The sequence below is a fragment of the Athene noctua genome, chromosome 11 (assembly GCF_965140245.1).
Source record: "Athene noctua chromosome 11, bAthNoc1.hap1.1, whole genome shotgun sequence".
Taxonomy (NCBI): Eukaryota; Metazoa; Chordata; class Aves; order Strigiformes; family Strigidae; genus Athene; species Athene noctua.
The window spans coordinates 10634102-10657830 of NC_134047.1; the positions used below are offsets into that span (position 1 = coordinate 10634102).

A 23729-nucleotide genomic window follows, 5' to 3' on the forward strand; every position below is an offset into this window, starting at 1 on the left:
CCCTGGGGGCACCATGGTGGCATAGCTCCGTCCTAGGGCAAAAAACAAGGGCACAGATGTGTGTTAGGCACGCTCAGGTGCTGGAGACCATGAAAACCAGCAAAGACACGTAACAAATCATCGTGGTTTTCACATGACCTCACCATTTGGGTCTCTGAGCTGGATTCTGGAAGTTGTGGCTGCCAGGTATTGTAGGGAATTTCAGTCCTCCAAATTCAAACATGGCTGCTTTAGATAAGGAGATGAAGTCAGCTTCAGACAGTGACACAATTGCCATTTGCCAAAGTTGAAATCAACTCTATGGACCTATGCTACTGCTTAGTGATTTTTTTATTTTATTTTTTTTTTTTTTGTATGTAGCTAAATGGTGGTGAAAGGGGATTGACTGCAGAACTGGGAGGGGGAGAAAGTATATTGCTTTCAGTATCCCTTGTAAGTAACCATAGTAGGAAAAAGTGACTCCTTATAGTTTTAAATTCATGCAACACTTTTGGTGTTGATCCTGCTTCCTTAAAAGTTTTGAGACTTTCCTCCACCCTCCCTTACCTTAAGAGAAGATGGTAATATAATCCTCTGTCAGGAGGGTTGCAAGCTTGGCTTTTGATTTGTATGTTTGACAGCCTTGGTTTTTTCTATACAAATTGTTATCATAGCTAAGTGTTGGTGTGTTATCTTCTGGTATTAGTTTGTCTCCTGAAGTCAACTTTTTTAAAAATTAGAAGTACTGACTGATAATTCTGGTATAGAGTCACATTTTTTGCATGTTTTTGATTACCCTTTTAGTAGCTGGATTTGTCATTAGCCATGGCTATTGTGGCCATGCTGGCCACTTTGATATACATGTAAATTACATTAATTGATAGAATAATGTAGTATGTGGCCAGTTAATTTATGGATTTGATGTATCAAGTCACTGAGGTACTTCTCTATATGTATTTTTGCTAGGGCTGTTTAGACTCAAAATTAACTTTTTGAACTAGCAAGTCGAAGATATGGGGAACAGTTAGCAGTGTGTCCTGAAGCTGGTGGTTGAATGCTTTCTGGAGGTCAGGAATGCTGCCTTTTTATTAACAGCAAAAGAGCTTAGAATGATACAGAAATTTAAGTGAATGCTGGAGTCTTATTTTTCAATTCTGCTTTACAGAGTTATGGTGCACTATGATAGCTCTACATCACTTACTCAGAGCTGCCAAAAAAGCCACATGTCTACCTAAAACACAGTTAACGTGCTTCATACTTCAGCCATTTCCTCATCTAGAGATGACTAGGTCTGGCTGCAGCATCCCTGTACTAATAATATTGCTAATTTTGTGGTTAAGTGTTCCAGTAACTAATTGCTACAGATCAGTTTCCTTTTCAGATAATTCACATTAAAATTTATGCAGATGAGAGGATTTTTTTTTGGGGGGTGGGGGATGGGGTTTGCAAGTGCCAAAATGTGGGCTCAGGGTCTTTTTTTGTGGGGAACCAACCCAGTGTCAGCCTGATAATCGTCCAGACTTGTTTACTATGGCACACCATTTGATTATTGCTCTGTTGTAATTTGGTACCAGAGCACTGCTCTGGGCTTTTCATGCCTAGCAGAATGACAGAATTGCCGTGAATAGGGGTAGCAGGATATAGCTTGCAGCCATAAGTGTATTTTATCTTCAAATAGCAGCACAAAAAAATCTGCAAGTATTGATTTCTATTTGGAACAATTATTTTCCTTCAGATTTTTTTTTCCCCCCCCCTTGGGTTTTTTTGAAGTATGTTTCATAATAATGAATTTTTAAAGCAAGGATTTGATCCTGAAACGTGTTTCATTTTTCTCTATTTTCTGTGGATGAGTTTTGAGCCTTTAAAAGGGAGAACAGAACAGTTGTGTAGCCAAGTCTGTGCTAGTCCTGCTTGCTACCTCCTTTTCCGCACTATGTTTTTATATATGAAAGGCAGGGGATCAAACTAAATTAACACCTGAAGGTTGTTCAGGAAGGATCCATGAGCTGGCAGCGCCACAGACTCCTCTCTTTAGATGTAAGCACTTCTGATTTTGTAGCCCTAATAAACAGCTTCAGAGCCAAGTCTCTTCTCTTCTGAAACCACAGGATGAAAGCAGCAGTGATCAGCTGTGGTTCTTGTGCTTTGGGGTGTGAGCTGCTTGTGTTTTAAAAAGAGACCGACGAACTTAAAATGGCTGCAAATATCTCTGCCCTTAGAAGGAGCAGGCTTCAGTCTGATTGTGTTTGCCCACAGGTCGCCAGACTTTAGGTTATACTTCTGTTCTCTGATTACTGCTCACTACACGCTGAAGTGAAAGCACAGGATGTTGGCAGAGGTTCTTGAGTGTTGCACCAAAGGATGGGCCAAGCCTGTGCCCTGTTGCAGGGAGGCCTTGAGGGCCGCCCTTGCAGAGCACATCCTGCTCCCCCTCCTTTGTCCTGTGCCCTGCAGCCCTCCTCCGCAGCTGGAGTAACGCTACTCCCACTTCAGTCCGTGTGTCTTATCATCCATGGCGCTACTGCTGTTTGCCAGAGGCACGAGTCTCTGAAGTCTTTTGAATTGTAAAATCCATCTGTTATTGAAGATAATTATTATAAATACTGTAGAGAAAACCTACGCTGATTCTGCCTGCCAGCAGCATTAACCTGACGGGCTATCGCTCCTGTGCTCTGTATTCCTCTTGGTCATGTAAGAACACCAAACCCATTCCTATAGCGAGTTGTTTTTCTAACTCTTTTTTTTTTTTTTTTTTTTTTTTACTCTTGGCTTTCAGTTCTCTCTGCAGTGCTGCTGGACGCCTTTCTCTTTTAAAAAATCTCAGCATCAAAGACTGCATTATCTATGGAAGTTATCCAACATATAAATCCAGACCCAGACTTCCAAGTAACTGCTTTTTTTTCATAAGGGAGGAAAATAAAACCCTTGGACCAGGACTTTATAGCTTTGAAATAAGATCAGAGTTTAAATTTTGCAGGGCAGGCCTGTATCTAGAAACTCCTATGTGTGATCAAGTCACTGCTGCTTACCAGATTTCAGAGTCAGCCAAGTTGTGGCAAGTATGAAATAGTTCAGCCAGGCTGAGCCATTGGCTAAGAGCATGCATGAGGCCGTTACTGCACTTGAGTCATCTCTGCAAGTGTGGTGATCTGCAGTAACAGGAACATGGGCCTGACTCCTGACAGGGTGGTTTTATGTGTTAGACTCAGTTTACAGCAGCACTTTTATTCCAGATGCTAAATCTTGCCTTCCTGGGAACAGAATGTTTTGCCACAAGCTTCGAGGTGCTGGGGTTTACTCCAAGATAAGTGTTGCTCTGTTCTCATAGCTGTGATGACTGTTGTGTTAGAGAAAATGGTCTTTTAAGAGAAAGTGAAATATCCTCTAATGATAAAATTAATGGACCACTTAACTCCCTCTATCCTCTCCTTTATGTTTTTCCTGTTCCCTACCCTATTTGCACTTTCCAATCAAATCTAAAACTCTGGCTTCTGACTCTCTTTAAAACAGTATTTTTCAAACATTTGTTGTGGTTGAAAGCAAAATATGTTTAATGTTTGTGGTGATTATGTGAATACATGACTTGGATTACTTTTCAGGAAGCACAAGTAAGAGAAGATAAAATACACTGCAAAACTTCTTCCCCCACCTCCCTTCCTGGTCAAATCTGGTATTTTCTGGTGTAGCACATCTACCTCTGCAGGGACGGCTGAGGGGAGGGAAGTAATTTTCAGGTGCAGTTTGGTTCCTGTTTCTGGGATAGGAAGCACAACTGGGGATCCGGGCTGCCTTAACTTTGAAATTCCAGGTTTTCTGATGTGAGTGGGAAGGTGCACATCCAACTTCACAATGTCCTTCTCTATTAAAAAAAAGTAGTTGTCTGTCTTTATGTGAGAATTTAAAATCCTGTAGCTGCAAATCACTGTGGTCCTGGGCTTTGCTACAGCTTTTGGCATGGACTGGGTTTATTTTTCTGTGTGTCTCCCTTGTGCAGAAATCTTCTGTGTTTCAAGAAAAGGGGTATTGCCTTGTTTAACTTGAAGAAATTCTTGTTTTACTGAGGCTTGAACAAGAGCTTCTGGTAGTTGGTGGAAACATTCTGAAATGTATCTGCATGCCTCTAGTACTTTAATGAGATTTGCTTGGAGAGCAACTTTACATGAACAAATTATGTTAATATAGTTGTATGTTGTTGGTTAATGACTCTTCTACACTAGTAGCTGTATCACTGTATATTATAATGTGGCTGATGTAGTTGTGCTGGTTGAAGGGTATCTTTGGGGAGCAAATTAAAATGGAATTACATTTCCTTAGACTACTTTGTACAGAAGTAATTGCATTAATGTGGTGCATTTTATTTACCAACGCTTCCAGTGGTTTGCTATTTTCTGTTGTAGACAGGATATAATGACTGTTCTTGGGTTGGTTTTTTTCAGAGCCAGGTGTTGTTCAGCTCTTGCCCCTGAACACTTGCTGAAATTTGGGTGGCCGACTTCTTTGTAGGTAAGCAGGACTGTGCCACATTTTTTTAATGTAAATACCAATATATGTCTCTCTAGAATTGTAGTTCTTAAGTCCTACTCTGCCCCCTGACAACCCTTGAGAAGTCTGGGCTGAACATGATTTTAAAAAACTATAAAATGTCAGATCTGTTGCTGTTCATAAATGTTTATTATCAATAGGCAGCTGGAAATGTTACATCTGAAAAGGTAGAAACACCTTGAATTTCAATAGGCTTACATTTTTGGGAAAAAAATTAAATTTTTTCAGTTTACAGTTAAGCTAAAAATACACATAAAATAAATAACTTTATTATGTACATCATTTCATTTTTACATGTTATATGAAGTTATGACATGGAGTCTGCACTATGGACAGAAGAGATGCGAGTAGAAAAGTACCTAAAATTAAGCATTTGTTTTTGCTTTTTGCTTTTCCCCTTTCCTCCCCACCCTTTCTCTAGGGGTGGCTATTACTATTCAACTGGCAAATGCTGAGGTCCCCACTCTGTCTTCACATACACAAAATTCTTGCAACATCTAAAAAGCTCTTTTGCCTGGAAAAAGCCATCACGTTTTTGAACAAAACTAAAATAAAGCGGGAGGAAAAAAAAAGCCTCACTTTTTTTATCCCATGACGTAAAATGGTATTTTAAAATATGCTCAGGTGCGAAGCTGTTTCTGTGATAGCTTTTTTTAATGAAGATTTGATATTAAAACTCGATTGCTAAAAAAACTGTTTGCAGAGTAAGCCTGGGTCTCTAGGGCTTGCCATATAGAAAAGAGAGTGCTTAGGCATCTGTTACTATTCTTTGCTTCTCAAAGATCCCTTGCCCTCTGGTTCCCAGACCCGCCTTATAAACACATTCAGTAGTTTTTAAATAAGACTGTACAATACCCCAAAAAATAGCTAGACCAAAAAGTGCCCCCTTGCTCAAAAACAACTATTTATAGTCAAAAGGCATTTCACTCTGTTGGCTAAAGGTATCACAGTGTTCTGTTAGCTAATGTGCTAAAAGACCAGCTCCTCGATTGATCACGTCTTGTCTAAACACATCGTTTCTTCTGGCTCAGGAGTTACTGCTAACGTGGAAATGCTTTAAATGGGAGAGGGGAAAAAAAAATCCCCCAAATAAACAAAATAAGGCATGCTGAAGGAGGATGTGTTGGCCAGGCAGAACGGGCTGCACAGGTTTCTGTCATTGGTGAGCCATTGATTGAGCAGGTTCTGTATGTAAAGAAAGAACTGCAAGATCAATTTGGCTTTTACAATTGTGGGTAGTTTGAGCTATGTTAGGGGGGTTCATTTGTTGTTATGGTTGGGGTTTTTGTTTCCCTGAAGCATAAAATACCATCAGACATTTGGAAGATAAGGATCAAACACTTATGACTCTTAAATATACTTTTTTAGATAAAGCATGTTCTCTTTTTATAATAGTCCTTCTTGGTCATAAACTTACTCCAGAGCAGCAGCAGTTCTGGGTGAGGCAATTATGTGAATAATATAAATAATAATAAATAATAATAAATGCCTTGTTTGCAAAAGTGTAATGGCCTGAAATGGGAAAGTAGTAGTGTGAAAATGAAACTGAATCAAATAACAAATGATTAGAAAATATGCTAATGTGGCTAGCCTAGAGTGCTCCTCGCCTCCTCCCCAAAACCAAAATCCAGTCAGGGATTGACTTTATAGTTGTTAGGTTTCAAGTTACACATTTGCTGAAAACTACGGCTTATTTTGGAAACAGTTTATTTTAGATGCTCCTGTAGTGAGCTGATTTGTTATTCACTGTAGTCTCACCAATTCCAATTAATTTTACCATTACATGAATGAGAGTTGCTGATGCCTCCAGCACACCTGGGCAGGCTGCAACCTGCTGTGGCTTGGCTGTGGCCATGGTGCTGGGTGGCCCCTCTTGTGAGGGAGGGGTCCTTGCAGTACAGCCACCGCTGAAACGGCTCCAGAGAGTATCAATTTTCATTCATTCTAGGCAGCCCTAGTGGTTTGGATGGTTTTTGCTTATTTTTTGCCATTCTGTTTGACTGGGGAATTGCAATGGAAGTGGGAGGGTAATCCCGTTTCTTTGGAAATCAGCTTTGAGGCTGCGTGGAGCTTCCTCATGGGCCTCTCTGAAAAAGTGTTAGCATGCTGCAGGAGAAGTGAACTGGTTGAAGGAGAAAGCCAGAAATGAAACAAAAATTGCACCTCTTCTGGGTTAATTGAAATATGCTTTTGGGAGGGATTTTGGCCTTCCAAAAAGGAAAGTAGAAACTGCAAAGCAGAGCTGAGAAAGTCCCAAGGGAAATGGGACATACAGTTAATGGTGTGAGAGCAGCAGGTGCTCCTCTAGTCTTCTACCTGCTAGAAAACCCAGCAGTAAATCAGATCCTTGCTTGTGCTATTAGTAACTGTCCCAATCCCTGGTGCAGATACCCTGCAACTGCTTGCGTTCCTGGAAGGGAGCTCCAAATGCTCATAGTGCCCTGACCCTGCAAGTCAAATCTTGGGAGTTCTGTCACTCAAACCAAAGACCTTTTTCCTGAGTCAGCACTAAAGTAAAACAAATTGTACCTACAGAGAAATCAGGGCAAAGAGCCCCCTCGTAGGGACACAGGAGACAGTCTCCTGCTGTCTGGGAGGGGTTTCTCCAGCAGCCATCGTGCAGGGGACACTGCTGCTGGAGCTGCCCTACCCGGCCCCTCGGGAAAACGGAGCAGCAGGGCAGCTCAGCTCCAGGCACGGCCTCCCTTGGCCCCAGCACACTGCGCACTCTCCCACCACACCCTGTCACCTGTGTGACTTGCTGCCCTCGCCAGCGGTGGGGTGAAAAGTGAACGTGAAGGAGGTGATGATGTCTGGTGACATTTTCCTATAGCCCGATTCCAGCATCCTGCCCTGTGTGCGTGCATGCATCCGTCCTGGGCTGCCTGTGGAACCTCTCCATGCTTACAAGTGTGTTGCATCAACCAATTTTAACCTCTTTAAAAGGTATACTTATAGATGAATATATTTATTTAAATAGTATTTAATATTTACAGTGGCTGTTTCTGCTAAAAATTATATTACATGTACCATCAGAAAAAAGATGAAACACAAATACAGTGAGGTGACATTAAGGGTGAGACATAAATCACAAAAGCAAGAGTGTTTAGCGTTTAGGCTTCCAGGGTATGCTGCTCCTGCTCTCTGTCTACTGCAGAAGTCCCCTAAATTCCCTTTGTGGGAAACCATGCTAGTTTCCTACATGGAAAACTATCATAACAGACATACAGTTAAATCCTAACCTGAATTAGTTGTAAGAAAATAAAAGTACATACTACTGCTACGAATATTAACTTTACTGTATATAGCGCCTTTAATTTGAAGATCTGAAAGTGCTTATAAATAATGAACTAACCCCCCCGCGAGGTAGGTAAGTATTATTATCCCTATTTTACAGATGGGGAAACTGAGGCATTAGAGAGGCTAAGTGACTTGCCCAAGGTCACAGGTGAGTCAGTGGCAGAGCTGGGAACAGACCTCAGCAGTCCTGTGCTCTAACCGCTGTGCATGCTTCCTCTTAGGGACCACATATACAAATACTTGAGTATTTACATATATATCAGTAAGTGAATAATATACAAATGCAATTATCCAAATATCTGCAGAGATATGTCAGTTAATTTCTTGTTTCTGAAACAACTTCTTTAATCTCTGACCTGAGTACAAACATCTCCTAGCTCTATTTGATATTCTCAACCCTGGAAGTTATTTGTTCACTTTTTAATTGGTGATCATTTGTAGGTTTGCTGCTTTAAAAAGCCAGGTGAAAATGACACTGGGGATGGAAAGTGAGAAATAAAGCAACTTCAAGAGCAAGAAACCTAAACAAAGGGCAAGGGATTGAGATCTCTATTATTCCTAATTCCAAATTCCTTGCATAAGTGTAAGGATTATTATTGAAGCCCACAGAATAAAGGCCAGGCATGTACCAGCTGGAGCACAGCTGTGCATCTTGAACCCAAGCCAAGGAGAAGTTTAATTCCTCACAGGAGAAGCTCCAAGTGTCCCACCAGTTCCTACCCTGGTTGCTTGTGCAGACAGCACAGGCGTAGTTCACTGATTTCTCTGAAGGAAAGAATAACTTTCACTAAAACGTTTTCTTTTTGAGCAATTGAAAATGGAAAAATGCTAGTGAAATCCCAAATACTGTTACTGCAAGTGAATTTAAAAAAAACCCAAACCAACCAAACAGGTTTTGCTTATCAAATGATGCTTTAATTTCCTTCCCCTGAAGCTCCTGTTTTAGAGTAATAATAATAATTCACCAGCTGCTATAAAGCCTATTGCTACCAAAGGGGATGCATAGATGCAATCATACAGAGTTTTGCCTTTTGGGGAACCAATCTGACAGTTTTGCAAACTCCTGGACACATGTATTAATCACAGCCAAATCAAATATTTGTGTTAAATCCCAAAGTCAGCTCAGACTAGCTCATAGCTGGGAGCTAGGAAGTATCTGAGTCATGAAACAAATCCCAGGGGAGCCGAAGCCAAGCAGCCTTGTGACGTACCTCTTGCCTTTAACATAACGTTATCGAGAGATTTCTGCAGCCTGCATTATCCATCGTGGCACTCCAATGTGGCAGTTCCTACCCCTGCCCTTTCAGGACACAGCAGGAGAACATGACTCACATAGTTTGCACAGAAGGGATTTGCGCTGCATGGTGTCAATTTTTGTATTTTGAGGGGGCACCACTGCGGAGTTAATTGCATTTCATTTTGTTATTTGTACCTGTTAATGCAGTGCTGCATTTGAATGACACAATGTAATAATCACCAGTAGCAATATGCTTGCTGTCATGGAAATCTTAAAAGCCTTTCCCCTGTCCAAGGATATGAACCCTGCTTCTATCTCAGCCTTGAACTCAGTTGATGCAATCTGCATGACCATACTTGAATTGTTTTCATTCTTACTCATTACACAGGAAATACCATAAAGATTTGCTGGCCCCATGTCAAGTAGAGTTCATAAACTGCAGTGTGGTGAGGTGAGGCATAAAATGATTCAAATCCTTTCCTTCACCCCCCCCGTAGCAGCTCTTGCTAATGTTCGTCTTTCCAGAAATGTGCTCAGTTTGGTTTATTACACTGTAGGACTTTTATGGTGAGCTGCTTTGAGAATTGCTCGTGGTCGATTCTGACTGCAGCTCTTGCCTATTGATGTTTTTGCCTCTTAAAAGGCAGGGGTGCTGGATTTCTTCACAAATGATCAGCAAGCTGCTTCTGACCCTCAGATTTTTGCAAGTCTCCTTGTGTAGTGCCAATGTTAGGTTTGCTCAGCCTTTCATAAAGGAAGAGATGAAGTTTTCAAAGACAACGCTAACCCTGCAATTAGTATGAAAGCCTGAAATCTGTTGCTTTTCACTCTGCCTTCACTAACACGTCTAGAAGCTTAAATATTTTGGGCTTTATACTGCATGCTGGAAACAAGACTGGTGTCATTTATAAGCAAGGAATACAGAAACGTTTTTGAGTCTCTGCTCCCTGTTGCTGATTTTTCTTAACGCCAGAGCTGGCCTAGAGCCATGGTCTCCACATTGAGGTCTGTACTGAAAACTTCCCAGAGTGTTAGCATCTGCAACTCTGCTACAGGAGCTGCTGCACGGTTCACATTTATCTCTCCAATACAAGTGTGCTCCATCATGACCTTTAGGTAATGCTGTATAGGTGCCCAAAGGGAAAATCCACTAAGGTGGTTTTCCTTAACAAGAGGAGGGAGCCAGATTTAAAACTCGGGCAGAGTATCCAGCTGCAGGTGCAGCTTCGCTTCTGTGGGGCCTGCTGTAGTGAGAAATCCCTCTCCTCCTGACCCCTGCGCTGCCGTGAGAGCTGCTCCTGCCCCGCGCTGGTAAAATCCGACCAGTGCCAATGGCAGGTGTAGATTTTCCAGCATTATGCTTTTACAAATGCAATTCACAACCCACTTCACAGAAGAGGTGATTGTTGGCAACCGCCCTTGGGATACGCTCCAGCTCATGTAACCTCTCCTGGGAGCAGAGCCTTACGCGTGACTGCGTGAGTGCAGTAACGCAGCTCTGCCATTCGGGAAGGCTGGTTCTGAGCTCCCCGTCAGGACTTGCTTCCTCTAAGAAAGCAGCTGACTAATAACGGCTCTGAAGTGGTGGTAAGTAAGTGCCAATCATCTGTGTTTCTTAGCAACACTGCAGAAGAAAGTTCAAGTATCACATTGTTTAAAAAAAAAAATCACTATTAAAAATTCAACCATTTTGCCCTTGATGGGGTTGTCTTCTCTGCTCTCTGATGCTTTGTAGAACAAAAGCAGTGACTTTGCTAGGCCCTGTCCAGACACTGCCACGACTGGGGAAATAAAAGCTAACATCTACCACTGCACTCCTTTTTGTTGCACCTTAGGAAAGGAACTACAGAGACTTCCCAGGCTGTCAGATGCAGTTTGAGCTGCTATTGCTTAGGTTGCTTTTCAGAAATGCAGCTCACAGGCCCAGGGAAGATGATCTATCTTAGCACTTGCTATATACCAGGAAGATGGTTTTCTTCCTAAAGTCTGACACCCACCAGAGAGGCAGAAAAATCCTCTCTGCAGCAGTGAAAGTAAGATTAGGTATTTTAAAAAACAGATACAGCTCAAGGGGTGTGGTGTAAGGGCCAGGCTCAGGGCTGTGAGGTTTGTGTTTCAAGCAGCCACAGCTGCTTTGGGGTCAGTTTTTCTACACAGAAGTTGGTAGCAAGGCCAGGTGCTGGCTTCCAGTGTCAGCCTAACTCAAAGGTCATTCTGCTCCCTACCGGGGCAATTTCTTATGGGAACAAGGTAAGTAAGCAAATCATAACATGTTCTAGCTGGGTGATCAAAAGGGTCTCTTATTCAGTACCAATTTACAATATTAATATAATAAACAACCTGAAAAACCACACACAGCTGAAAGAACCAGAGGTTGTATTGCTTAAAGAAAACAAAAAGCCAGTTATAAGTACAAACTCTTTCTGAAAAGATTTTAAATATGATTCTCAGCCACTGCTCACCAGCTGGTTGTGTTGACAAGGAAAACCGAGCAGGACGCAGAGCCAATCGTGTTGGATAGCAGCAGTGATAACCCAGCGGCGGTGGGATGATGATGAGCACTGGAGAAATCCTTTACTTGGCCACCGGCGTGTCTGAAGTCTGTGGGGTTTGAAGACTCAGACCGCATCCAAAGGGATTCCTGTGGTTTATAGGGACCTTATAAATGGTGACACCTTTAGTATTTGTGAGTATAAAAAAAGTAAATTTAAAAAGGTGCAGATGGCTATAAAATAGGCTAACATAAGTAGTTCTACACCTTTTTTCACCTGTGGACAGAAAGGAAAGAGTAATGCTGAATCAGATGAGAGCAAACAATTACAAATAATTGGCTAAGTTTTCCAGTGAGTGTTAAGATAACTACTTATAGCCGAGTTGTAACATGATCCTCCTGCCCCTCTTTCCACTGGTTTATAAACAAGTCACAGGCCTCTCCCCATGAATCAAACACATCCTCTGACGAGTCTATAAGTTTGGAATTAGAGGAACAAATACTGGAAGCACAGTGAAGGGAGCTGGTACAAACCACAGGGCACTCCTTGCTCTGTCCTGTGTGTCTGGTGTTCCTGCTGTAGTCCACCTCATTGAGGTTAATTTCACTTTTGGAACAATTCTCTTCTTTCTCTTTATCAATCTGAGAATATTTAATGTCTTTCCACATGTAGTGTGGCTGAATAATTCCATCTGAAATAGTGTACATGGGTTCTGAATTTGGTTCAGGTACATGTCCATTCATCTTGGAGAAAAGCAGGCCCAGTCTCTTAAAGGACTCCTTCTTGGAGCTGGAAAGTCTCTGCACTCTATTTCCATTTCGGACAAAGGAGCGCTTACTGATCCCGTTGCTTTTTGGCTTCTCTTCCACCATATCGATCCCAGACATAGTTTTAATTAGCGCAGACACATTGAAGTCCTTTTTTTTGTTGGCTACATTGAAAGACACGCTCTTGGTTTTGGATTTTTCTCCTGCACCTTCCTCATTTGTTTCATCCTTTTGGGACACCTCTGTGCTGCTGGTAGAATAACTTCTCCTCTGGGGCTTCCTATTTCCTAAGAGGTCAAGAACTTCATAGCGAAAACTTGAGATGTCCTGTTTCAATTCCTAGGGTGAGAGGAGAAATGAGTTACACTCAGCAGCTTTATCTGTGACATGAAAGAATGATCACGTTCCATTGGGAGAGCTGTGCAGAGTTATGCAAAGGGCTGATAGCAAATCGTGCTTACAAGGATACCGCATACATCTTCATTATTCAGTGATACACACACAAAAATGTATTGGTAATCCTGAGAAGCGGAGACCTCACGAGATTTTTGTCTCCAAAGGCTGTGGGACCAGCGCTCTTGACCAACCCCCTCTGACCAGGCACCACCCCACCGCCCCCACTCCCCCCCCCAATATTCAGAGACAGTTATGGAAGAGAGGAAACACTGCTAAAAATTAGCAATATGGCACAAATCCTGTTTAGTTGATAAGCCCAAATTTAACTCTGTTGGTAAGTGTTCTTCATAGCTGTTAACCCAGACTCATTCTTTGGCTCTCTCTGCATTAGGATTAGGGATGTGATGTTGACTCAAATCAGATACTTAATTCCTACCATTTTCCAATGCTTTTGTCTACATAACATATTGTATATTAAAATCTGGGAGGAGATTGTATGAGAAGACAATAATATTCTCTGCTCAAAAAAATCCCACATGCACATCATATATTATCCCAGCTCCAGTAATAATCCTATTTCCACAGCAGGTTACAAACCTTTTTAACAAGTTAGTGCGAATTCTGCAAGTGGCTACTTGAATTAATATAACTTTTTATTACTATTAAAGAATAAAAAATTACCTTGAAATTTTCTTCAGTTAAACCTTCATTGGTTTTGGAAGTCCTTATCATTGCTGCGACATATCTTTTCACAAGATTTCTTATCACTTCCTGGAATAGGAAACAATACAAGTGATTCAACTGCTGGCTCAGACCAAACTCTGTTCTTACTGCATTTCACTGAGTTCTTAACTGACAGTGGCTGTCCTGACTCTGCTGTTTAAAAAGAAAATCACTTACCATTAGAAACAGAACACTTTCTTTTAAACAGAACAAACTTTTGGAAATGGTTATATACCATCTTGAATGCTCAGTTGTTAACTACAGTGAGCAGGTATTTTGTACTTGTTTTGTATATGTAAAAGTCACTGAGAAAAAATGCTTGATGTTCTTAAATGTCCTCAAGCCATTTAATCTCAGCTGCTGACAGTGTTTAAGATTACCAATCTCGTGTATATGCTGTGTATCCTGATAGGCTAAACTTGCCATTTGAAGATTGTTTATCAAGTATTTGAAAGCCAAGGAGGGTGTGTTGTCAATAAATCACCCGAAGAACAGCCAGGACCCCATGAGGCAATGCACATTCAGTTAAACCACATGTGCCAGCTGCCTGGGCGTTCCCGAATGGCAGGTTAGAAACTCCTTTCAAGGCTGCTGCAGTGTCTGTGGGCAGTGCTGGGAGGACTGAATCACACCCTCAATGACTTCTCTAAGGTCTCTCGTTCTCTGTGTTACCTGGGCTGTTTCTTATAGTGCAGATTTTTGGTAGGGTGAGATCCATTTTGCTCTGTGTTTGTGAACCTCCTTGCTGTCTTTACATAAACAAACTGGTACTTTGAGCTTGTACATTTGTCTGTGCCAGCCAACATGCACAGAGGTTGTTCTCTATATACAGAAGAGAATCCTTCCCTTCATTTCCCACATTTCATAAATAGGGATAACAAGTCTGAGCAACACCAAGCATCTGCACCGAGGTTTTACTTGGAAGTTTTTTAAGAGATTCCACTGTTGGTACCCGTAAGCTGTGCTGTGAAGCAGAAAGTACCAAATGTCTGTTGTCAAAGGTGACTAATTATGTTAAACATCAACTCCAGCTAAAAATACTCTTCAAAAAGCAGGAGATGTCTTAAGTAAGACAAATTACTAATGGCTTTTGACAGTATAGCCTAACGTACCACCTAACATTCTGGAGAATTTTTTTTTCTTACAGCATGCTGGCATAATACATCACACTGAATTCAAGTACTGACGCTGTTGCTTTTAATACAGTTTCAGTCTTTTGCAGGTTGACTTTAAGGAGTACTTGATGACAGGCAGATTGAGAACAAACAAAACCAGCAAAATTCAACAAAGAAACCACGTATCCTTCCTGAGCTGTCCAAAACAAAAGAAAATCCCAACCACTGTTTTAGTTAGAGATGTTTTACAAAAAAGAACAGGAAAGGAACAATTCAAGAGTGTGTAAAACTGCTGCAAAACCAGTTTTAATCAGGATGATGTGACAGCCTGCTCCCTCTGATGGCAATAGGGATGTCACCTTTGACTTCAGCAGACACTGATACCTGGCAAGCTTTCCACCACACTGAAGGGAGTGAAAGGCTAGGAGTGATTTACTGAACCAGCCCATCTCAATGAGGAAATGTTTTAATTCATGATAAGCAAAATCTTCTTAGAGGATCTACACGTATCAAAATATATTCTAGAAGCAAGCAGGAATCAGGATATTAGAAAATAAGCAAGGAGAAGAAACAGCAAGTAAAAACTTTATGTGCTCAAGAGTTTACCTGGTAATGCTGATTCTGAATCAGGTTGTCAGCATGGCGTTCCTGCAAAGAGAAAGGCACAGATGATGATATGCTACCTGTTTAGTCTTGTCTTTAGAGCGCCTGATGGCTCTCAGCAAGTTATGATCCAGCAACCTTCTACTGCGCTGGCAGAGCAGTGGCTCTCATGATCAACATGCACAAGCACCCTCAAATAATGATGTATAACCCCATGCAGCGCCTTACTGTGAATGTTTTGAGGTTTTCATGCCTCTTCTGTTCATTGTCAGAGTCATTGCCTGGGCACAGCTGATTGTGAATCCATTTGCAAAGGTACCAGACTGACTTGGGACTTGGGACAATGTTAAAAGGAGGGGGCAGAGTGGCACCTTCATCAAAGTAACTCATCCAGAGCTTTGTCCGTGCAAACTTCCACTCAATATCTGCATGGTCCTATGAGAGAAGGAAAGAGACTATCAAAAGCTTCAGGCAGGCTTTCCTGGAGCAAATGCCCATGGCTGAGGAGGTGACATGTGAGCAATAAAGGATTTCTGCAGCTGCAGGCAAAACAGTATTGCTTCTTCCATCTCCCTTGCTGGGGGTGTACTTAAAAAAATCAGTGTGAAATGTAGCTAGAGTGTAAAAATACCAACCACTGAGAAATGAGATGATAGCAATATTCAGCAAAAAAAATTTCACATGCTAAAGCCTGGCTTCATCCTTTAGAGGTTGTGCTTATTAGTGTGCCGATACAAGAAGCAAGAAAACGCATTTCTTATTTTGCTTTTTGCTAGCACTTCTATTATCACAAACCGTTGTTTCTCATGTCCAAATCCAATGAATTCTCACATTCTTCTCTGGAAAAAGATCTTCTATAGTGTTTTTTGATTTGTTTGGTTTTTAAAGGATCCATTAATTCAGCTCTTATAATGAAGTGACACATTTTATGTGTTCCATATTTTAGATCTTTCCTCTGCATTATCCTTACACAAAACAGGAGACATTCTACTGTTTGGTTTTTGGTGGTTGGTTGTTTTTTTTAATTTATACTATCACCATGCTAGCTAGCTTGCTGTGCTCTAGTGTTTTTCATCCCAACAAAGTAAAGGTGGAAAGTTAATAGCATTATTTTACAGCTGCACAGATAGGTACATACAGTCACCAGGAAAGAAATACTGAGTCTATGTAAGACGCTGACCTTACAGACTGCAAAATGGTGATCCCCAGATCAAGCTATTTGCCATCTAGTCTGTGGAGTCAACAGGCTGTTCTGCCCTGGAACAAATTGCATATTCCCTTCAACATCAGGGCAGAGACATCTACCTACAGCCTGGATTCAGAGAGATACTGCATCTACTCAAAACAAATTTCACTGCTGAATTTCATGCTAGTTTTAAAGTTAAAAACTGCCATTGTTTCGTATGTTCTGCAGAAATTGTGACATTAGATAGAAGCCTTCAAGCCAAGCAGTGCTGAACACAGCTTACTACAGTACATTGAATTTAAATAGTAAATTTCTGTATTGTTATCATTGCAGAGTGTAGTACTAAGCTGATGGTTATGACATTTTAGCTGTTCAGCATTTACATTAACAGTATCTGACATGAGATTAAACCAAAGCTGTGATGATTTAGGCTAAGTAACAGTGCAAGGTAGGAGAAAAGGACAACGTGAGATTTTAAGTTTCTGAGGGGATTTCAACCAGGCTGGAACAGGCAGCCCTCTTGAGCGAGGTATGCTGGGCTGCAGCGCAGCAGCCCTCAGAAGCACAGCACAGGAAGTTTAATAAAATATGGCTGAACATCATGCCCAAAAAATTACTACACTGGCTTTCTGGCTACACTCCAGTGCTCTGACATGGGTAAAATATGCTCACATTTTGACAGTGAGATGCAGCTGGACTCCATTTTAATAGTGTATTCAAATTATGTATAGCTCTCAATTTAAAACGACTGCCTTGGTGGCCCAGGAGCACATTAGCCTCTGCAGATGGTCTAAATCAGCCCAGAACACTACTATCGCCTGCCAACTTACCAAGAGGGCTGTTTTCAAGCTGTAGGTAGACTCAGAGAAGCAACCTGCCATGCCCCTTTTTGCCTCATAAATTAGCAGACCCCATAAGCGTGAAGATTGCCACATCACCATGAAGCACTAGAAGCTGATGCTGGTAGAAATGAAGTTCGGGGTAGTAAAAAATGGAGTTTGCAGCAGTAGAAATAATTGCCACCAAAAAAAAAAAAAAAAAGTCCTGCTCATTTTAAAATCATTTGTCTCTACCTGCAGGCTGCAGCAAGCTCAGCAGAGCTAGAGGAGAGCAGGACAAGCTGGTGCCGTGCAGTAGCTGTTCCTCCTTCCCAGAGTCTGGGTTAGTGCTCCAAGCTCCACAGCCAGCCCACAGGATGACTCCTGCCTAATAACTTCTCAGAGTTAAAGGCAGAGCTGTCCCAGCCTCTTCCAGAAGTAGGGCTGGTTGCTCCCTGCCCAATCCTAAAGGCTTACTCATGCCCATCTTTCTACCTGAACATTTCCTGGTCTGGACAACTTCAGTTGAAACAGCCTTTGAAAGAAGAATGACTGGCATCACAGGCCAGGTGAGCCAAGGGGCCGCTGGGGAGGGCACGCTGCCTGTGCGACAGGCAGGAGATCAAATCTCTCTTGGCAGAGAAGGGGCCTGAGCTGCAGCTTGCTGTGCTCCACCTGGACATGCTCACTACCAGGGAAAATCCAATGGTGGCTGCATCTTGAAAGGCTGCAGACGAGAGGTGCACTGCTGGTTCAAAATTCTAAAGTACATTGTAGGGGAATAGCTGCATGAGATCAGCATTGAGTTATTCAGCCCTGCTGTGAGTAAGCCTTTCTCAGGGTGTGCAGGAACTACAGACACCTGGCAACACTGATAGCACTGTCTAGGGCTGCTGGAGAGTCCAGGGTAAGGCAGTAGCTGAAGGAAAGTGCAAAGACTGTTATTTTGGATAGAGTCGTATATTTTAAGGTTTTTGTCCTTTTTCTGTCCCTACAGAAGTAGGTGTAAATGTCCTGTTGAGGAGTCAGAAGAGAGAAGGTAGTTTGGAGAAGGTTATAAATCCACCATTCCCTTCCACAAAGGTCCATCAAAGGTCTAGAGTGGAGTGGGATCAGGTGTGGTGGCTTGGCAGCAATTTCCTTCAGCACATTATGAAAAGGACATGTCCTAGGCAGAGGCAATTTAGCAGTGGATGTTGGATGCTGTTTGTAGAGGAGGATAAAGCAAATCTATAGCTTGGGGATTGCAAATTAGTTTTTGGGAAAGAAAAGAAGAAAAGGGCTCAAAAAGTTTTACTGCACAGAGTGGTTTTGTTCTTTCATTTTAAAATAGCTTAAGGGGACTATGTAGGCTTGACCAGGAGCTGAATGCAGGTGCAGGATAGTGCTGTGAAATTTAGCATGAGTTTCTCACTGGGGAAGTTTTACAGTTGGTCTGAACAAATCCCTGTTGATCTAAACGGGTCTGTGGGTGAGGCTGGTGGATGTTGGCTTCAGCCCTACCTGTAATTTTTCCTGTGCAGTCTCAGTCAACAAGTGCAATATAACCTCTCTTAGAAGACAGACCCCCTGTAAAAAGCTCAAAGTATCTTTTCTTACTCTTTTTTGATGCTATGAATTCCCTGGGGCTTAAAAACTCAGCCTGTCTCAATTACTCACCTTGATGTTTTGAGAACCTGAGCAAGTCAGATGAGAGCTCCTGGCAGCAGTTTCGTGTTGGAAATACACAGCAAAGAGACATTTCAATTTTGCTGAGAATGTCTTTGTGTGCCAGGAAACCACCATTTTCTTGGTTAGAGCTCTCTTTAGTGCTTTAAACAGTGAAATCTGCACACAAAACTACAGATTTTCTAACTCTCCTCCCTGTGTTGAGTACCAAGAGTACCACACTTCAGCAATCATTCAATACCCAATTCAAACCTGAAGCACTCAGGAGTTACAGCCAGTACATCAGTCACTGAGCTGGCTGTGAACGTGGCCCAGTGGCCCACCAGACACGCTCCAGGTTTTTAGTGCATCTCCCCAGTGACTGCAGGCCGCTGGGCAAGATTTACATTTCTGAGAGCCTGCTTTGCACCAAAGCTGTTGCAAAGATTGCACTAAGTGAACACCCAAAGTGAGCTCCTGAATACCAGCAGAATCCAACCCGAGGGCCCTTCCCTTGCTCAGCCTGGGCTTGGCCACCACTCTCCCCACAAAGCTATGCAGCGACAGATAAGCCACTGAGGGACAGAGATGGCTCACAGGAGATGGCGTGTCGGAGCCACCCCAGGGATGTAACCAAAGGAGGCTCCAGTAAAACTGGGTTTTCTGAGAGGACAGGAGGAAGCAGAGGTGCTGCCCCTGCCCGGGGAGCGCTGGCAGAGGGCACGCACTGAGGGAGCTCAGCAGTGCGAGCTGTGCCCTTGCAGTGCTCCACCATGGAGAGGAGCTTCAAGCAGATCCACTGCGCAGTGAGGACAGGATCCTCACAGACCTGTGCTGCACCATACAATGTTCTTAGATGAAATGTTGGGTAACATTTATAGTAAGGTAAACAAACATATCCACTAGCTTTGCAATTGTGATCTTGCTGCTTTAGGAATTTAAATCCAAGTTTGGATTTTCACTCTTTGAGCTTCTGTTGCTCTTGCCCTTGTTCTTGTCACCATTTTCTTTCAAGCACTGCTCATCATTTCATCTATAAAACAATCTACTTCTTAAAAGGGCTGAGCCCTCAAGCTCAAAGAACACAACGCAAAGAAACCAGCACACCCCTCTGAAAAAAACCCACCTATATCCCCTAATATCACAATGCAAATGTGTCATACTAGCCACATAATCCTCTTGCAAATCTCTGCCATTTGAAGTGAGAATTAATCTCCCAAAAAGATTTCCCTGTGGGACTGCTGAAGCCATTTTACTGTAGCAGTTGCAAGGATTTTCTAATTCAGTTAAAGTGATGTATTCACAGATGTGCCAGATTTTAAATAATTACCTGCTACACTAATTATCCAGGATAATTCAAGCATTAATCTCCATCTTTATCTCTGTGTAGAAAACCTGTTGTTTACATTTTGTGAAATGTTTTCTATAAAGATTTCCATCACCATCTCCTTGCTGGGCCATATGGTTTAGACCGTACTTTGCCAAATAACAGCCAGCTCCTCAGCTGGTACTGACCCAGTGAGCAGACCCCAGCAATGGAAGACTCTTTCAGTTCTCTGTATGAGATGGCTACCACTGCTGCAGCCTCTAAGTTCCTCAGCTTCCTCATGCGTTTAGTATTTCAGCTCCCTTGAGGCTGGAAAGCTGATGGAGGAACTTTTAACAAAGCACAGGGCTGTCCCATGGGAAGCCTGCAACTAACAGGGGCACAGGAGCCTGATCTTGGGACTCTTGAAATAGCATCCCTGAAAGCACTGGGATAGTTTAAGTGAGCTCAAGGACTGATCGGCTGAAATGGATTCTGGCAGCTCCCTGCACTCTGCCGTTGCACGCTGTGGTTAGCTCTGCATTAGGCTGGTGTAGAGCCATTGGTACAAACACTCAGCTAAAACATAAAGCTGAGATGATGGTAACACTCGGCAGGCAGGCAGGCACTCTTGACATCTTCAAACTTTTCCACTGTAAAACAATCACATTTACTTAAGCTCCTCTACGCTACACAGAGGTGCACAAGGACATCTGCTCCTTCCTCTAAGAAACATGTTCCTGGGATGCAAATCCTCCCCACACCCATTTGGAAAGAATAATGTATAAAGATATCTAGCATCTTTCTAGCTGGCACAAAAAAGGCTGTGTGTGCCTTTCTTGTGATTTATGATACAACAGTCAGTGGGCTAAGCTGGAAATCAGGCTGCTGCCTGTCAGATGCAGATACAGGCGGCTGTGACAATCCCCTCAGGACCAGGCTGTCTGGCCGTGGCTGAGTGCCTGGGAAGGAGGCATGGGAAGCTTTCCCGTTGTGCTGGGAATGCTGGCAGAAGCTGGTGTGATTTTTCCATCAGGACTAGCAGGACTGCACCCAGAAGGTGCCAGCAGCAGCCCCACAAGATGTAGTACTTTCTCCTAGGGAAGAAGGAGTGTTCACCTTTAAAAAGCGCTCGCTGACATATCTTATTTGCAGCCTATTGAGTAAGGGAGGCTCCTTGCCTGAGAAGCACAGGAACTTCAAAGGTTCTTTTTTGCTGTGTAATTAGCTGCACTGCGAAGTGTAGAAGTCATTAAACTGGAATATTTAGTATGTTTCTATCTCATGTGCCTCTTTTTCGCTCCTTGCTAAAGCCAGAGCAGGAAACCACACAAAAAATATATCAGCAATGGCTTTCAAGCAGGCTAGCACAAGAAATATACCCTTGTGTGTCCTGAACAGAAAGCACTGCAAGAAAGAGGGTCAGGAGAAAGTTAATCTTTACAGAACCTGACACAGACAACTCTTATGCAGTTTCAAAGCTGTTAATTTTCTAATATGTGTTGGACAAACTGGTAATAACATCAGCAGAGCTTGGGGGTTTAATGACAAGTTCAGAGACGCAAGCAGCAAAAATCCAAGCAGGCTATTTGAGGTAAATGATGCTTAATATTTTTCAAAGAAAAATATGTCATAAACAGAAAAAAAAAAGGTCTATGAGAAAAATCAGGGACCTACAAAGGCAATTAATGCATAGGTAATTCTGCTGCAGCTGACAACAAAGGACTTTGCTTTCAAAGCTGGGGATGACATACTGAAGGATAAGAACTTAATAGGATCAATCTCAAAAATAATACAAGAAAAATTACTAAAGGAGAACAATCTAAGCATTAGAAAAAGCAATTAGAACAGTTAGGGAATGAGACATCCAGAGAAAGGATGAAAGTACTGTCTAGCACATAATCACACCCTGCACCAGGTAAAGCAAACGGAGTCCTGATCAGCAACCAGAGGTTTGCACCAGGGAAGCTGCAGTGGCCCCATGCCAACCACACACAGCTTTGAAGAGAAGCCTGTGGCAACACCCTGGGGAGAACAAGCCCATGGCAGATGCAAACCAGCACATAAAAAGCGAAGAAGTGCCCAGATGTGAGGGAAAACATGCCTGGAGAGCTACAAAGCAAACCCTGTGCATGAGCACGCAACACGGGCAAACGGGCAAGGGCATGGTGTGCGGCACGGGAAGGGAGAGCTGCTCCTCGGGCACAGCTCAGCCGGGGATGGGGAGCGCTTTCTGGCTCCAGCACAGGAAACGAAAAAGACCTTCATGAAGCACAGGCAGGTCCTGAAGAAATACTCATAAATAAATACCAGCACTGGTATACAAGAAAAGTGAATTCTTGGGCCAGGATACAGGTAAAGATTTGATTTCAGAGAAGAGCCATCCTTATCTGGTAAAAGGCAGAAGGCAGTAAGGCCCTTAGGTGAGGAAATCAAAGAGAGCACAAGGGAGAAAAAACCCAAAATCTAAATCTTTACATAGCAGACATTTCAGATAAGACGTCAATGGGATTGTGAGCCTTAAAATCTTGCAAGCTGGATGATGACCCCAGTCATAGTGCAGCCCATAAAAGAACACACCGTAACCAAGGAAGTGAGCAAAAGCTTCCTTATTTTTGCAGTGTCTGAGGTCCATCACTTCAAACCAATCAAGGGAATGGCCCGTTCAGTGTCAATAAGACTTATAGCACAGCAACTGCATTTTATAATAAGATGGATAAAGGACTCCTGCCTTGGAGCGTAGCCAAAGAGGCTTGGAAATTACGGAAACGAGGCAGGTCACTGGTTGCAATGGAAAAAAAAAAGACACTAATGGCTTCTGAATACACAAAGTCAAGCAAAGAGCATGGGAGTTCACTCCCGAGTGACACCACAGCAGGCCTATTAGATGAGCTGTTGCACTGGCCATCGCTTCCTCAGAGTGGACCTCCATACTGTGAGTTGGCTCATTTTCCCAGCTCTGGCGAAACAGTTTCTTTGTACTTGGAAAATGCATGCTTTAGCATCTCTGCTATTTATATCTTCCATGTGCAGAATATATTCATAATTAAAATTTTTATATAGCTTGCAATGAGCTACATTCCACAATGCATTTAGGTTATATATATCAGCTACCTTTCATCTCCCACCAGCATATTGGATGGAAACAACAACAGCTAAAGAGAAGGCCAGGAAATGTTATATTTGAGAAAACACGGAGAACTGTGGATTGTGCTGGTTTTAGTGCAGTTAAATTATTTGAACTGACACCTTTTATTTTTTTTCTTCAGTCATACAGTCATATTCCAGCAAAGTTCAGTTCTTATTTTAATAGTCAAATAAATCAGAGCAGTAGGAAGGTCATGCAGACAAACAGTTCTCTAAAAAAGCCTCAGCAGGAGGAAACAATAAGAAAGATTCACTAGGCTTTGTTCTTCCTGCCATCCATTCTCTCTCCTTTATCACTGCCTGATAAGAGCCTCTTTTCATGCTGAAAGTCAGATAAGGTGCATCTGCGCTGATAATGTTAACTACCTCCAGTCAGGTCAAACTCAAGTAATTCACACATGCCTGCAGAGAAACTGTGGGCTGAGAAGGTATGTCTAACCCAAAGTGCTTAAGTGTTGATGATTCTGTTAG

At 42.4% G+C, this 23729-nt stretch overlaps 1 protein-coding gene across 2 annotated transcripts in view; it reads right to left on the minus strand.

Annotated features, from left to right (window-relative positions):
• Positions 1-4711: 4711 nt before the first annotated feature.
• The window catches only part of TRPC5 (transient receptor potential cation channel subfamily C member 5), a 103629-nt gene continuing 84611 nt past the window's right edge, over positions 4712-23729 (minus strand). Inside the window, exons 8-11 of one of the 2 annotated variants that reach the window (XM_074915131.1) lie at positions 15383-15589; positions 15158-15199; positions 13395-13484; positions 4712-12656 (exon numbers count right to left, since the gene is read on the minus strand). In XM_074915131.1, coding sequence (XP_074771232.1) covers positions 11922-12656; positions 13395-13484; positions 15158-15199; positions 15383-15589 — 1074 coding nt within the window. In that variant the 3' untranslated portion in view covers positions 4712-11921. The remainder of the gene's footprint in view (positions 12657-13394; positions 13485-15157; positions 15200-15382; positions 15590-23729) is intronic. The other variant, XM_074915132.1, reaches the window with a different exon arrangement.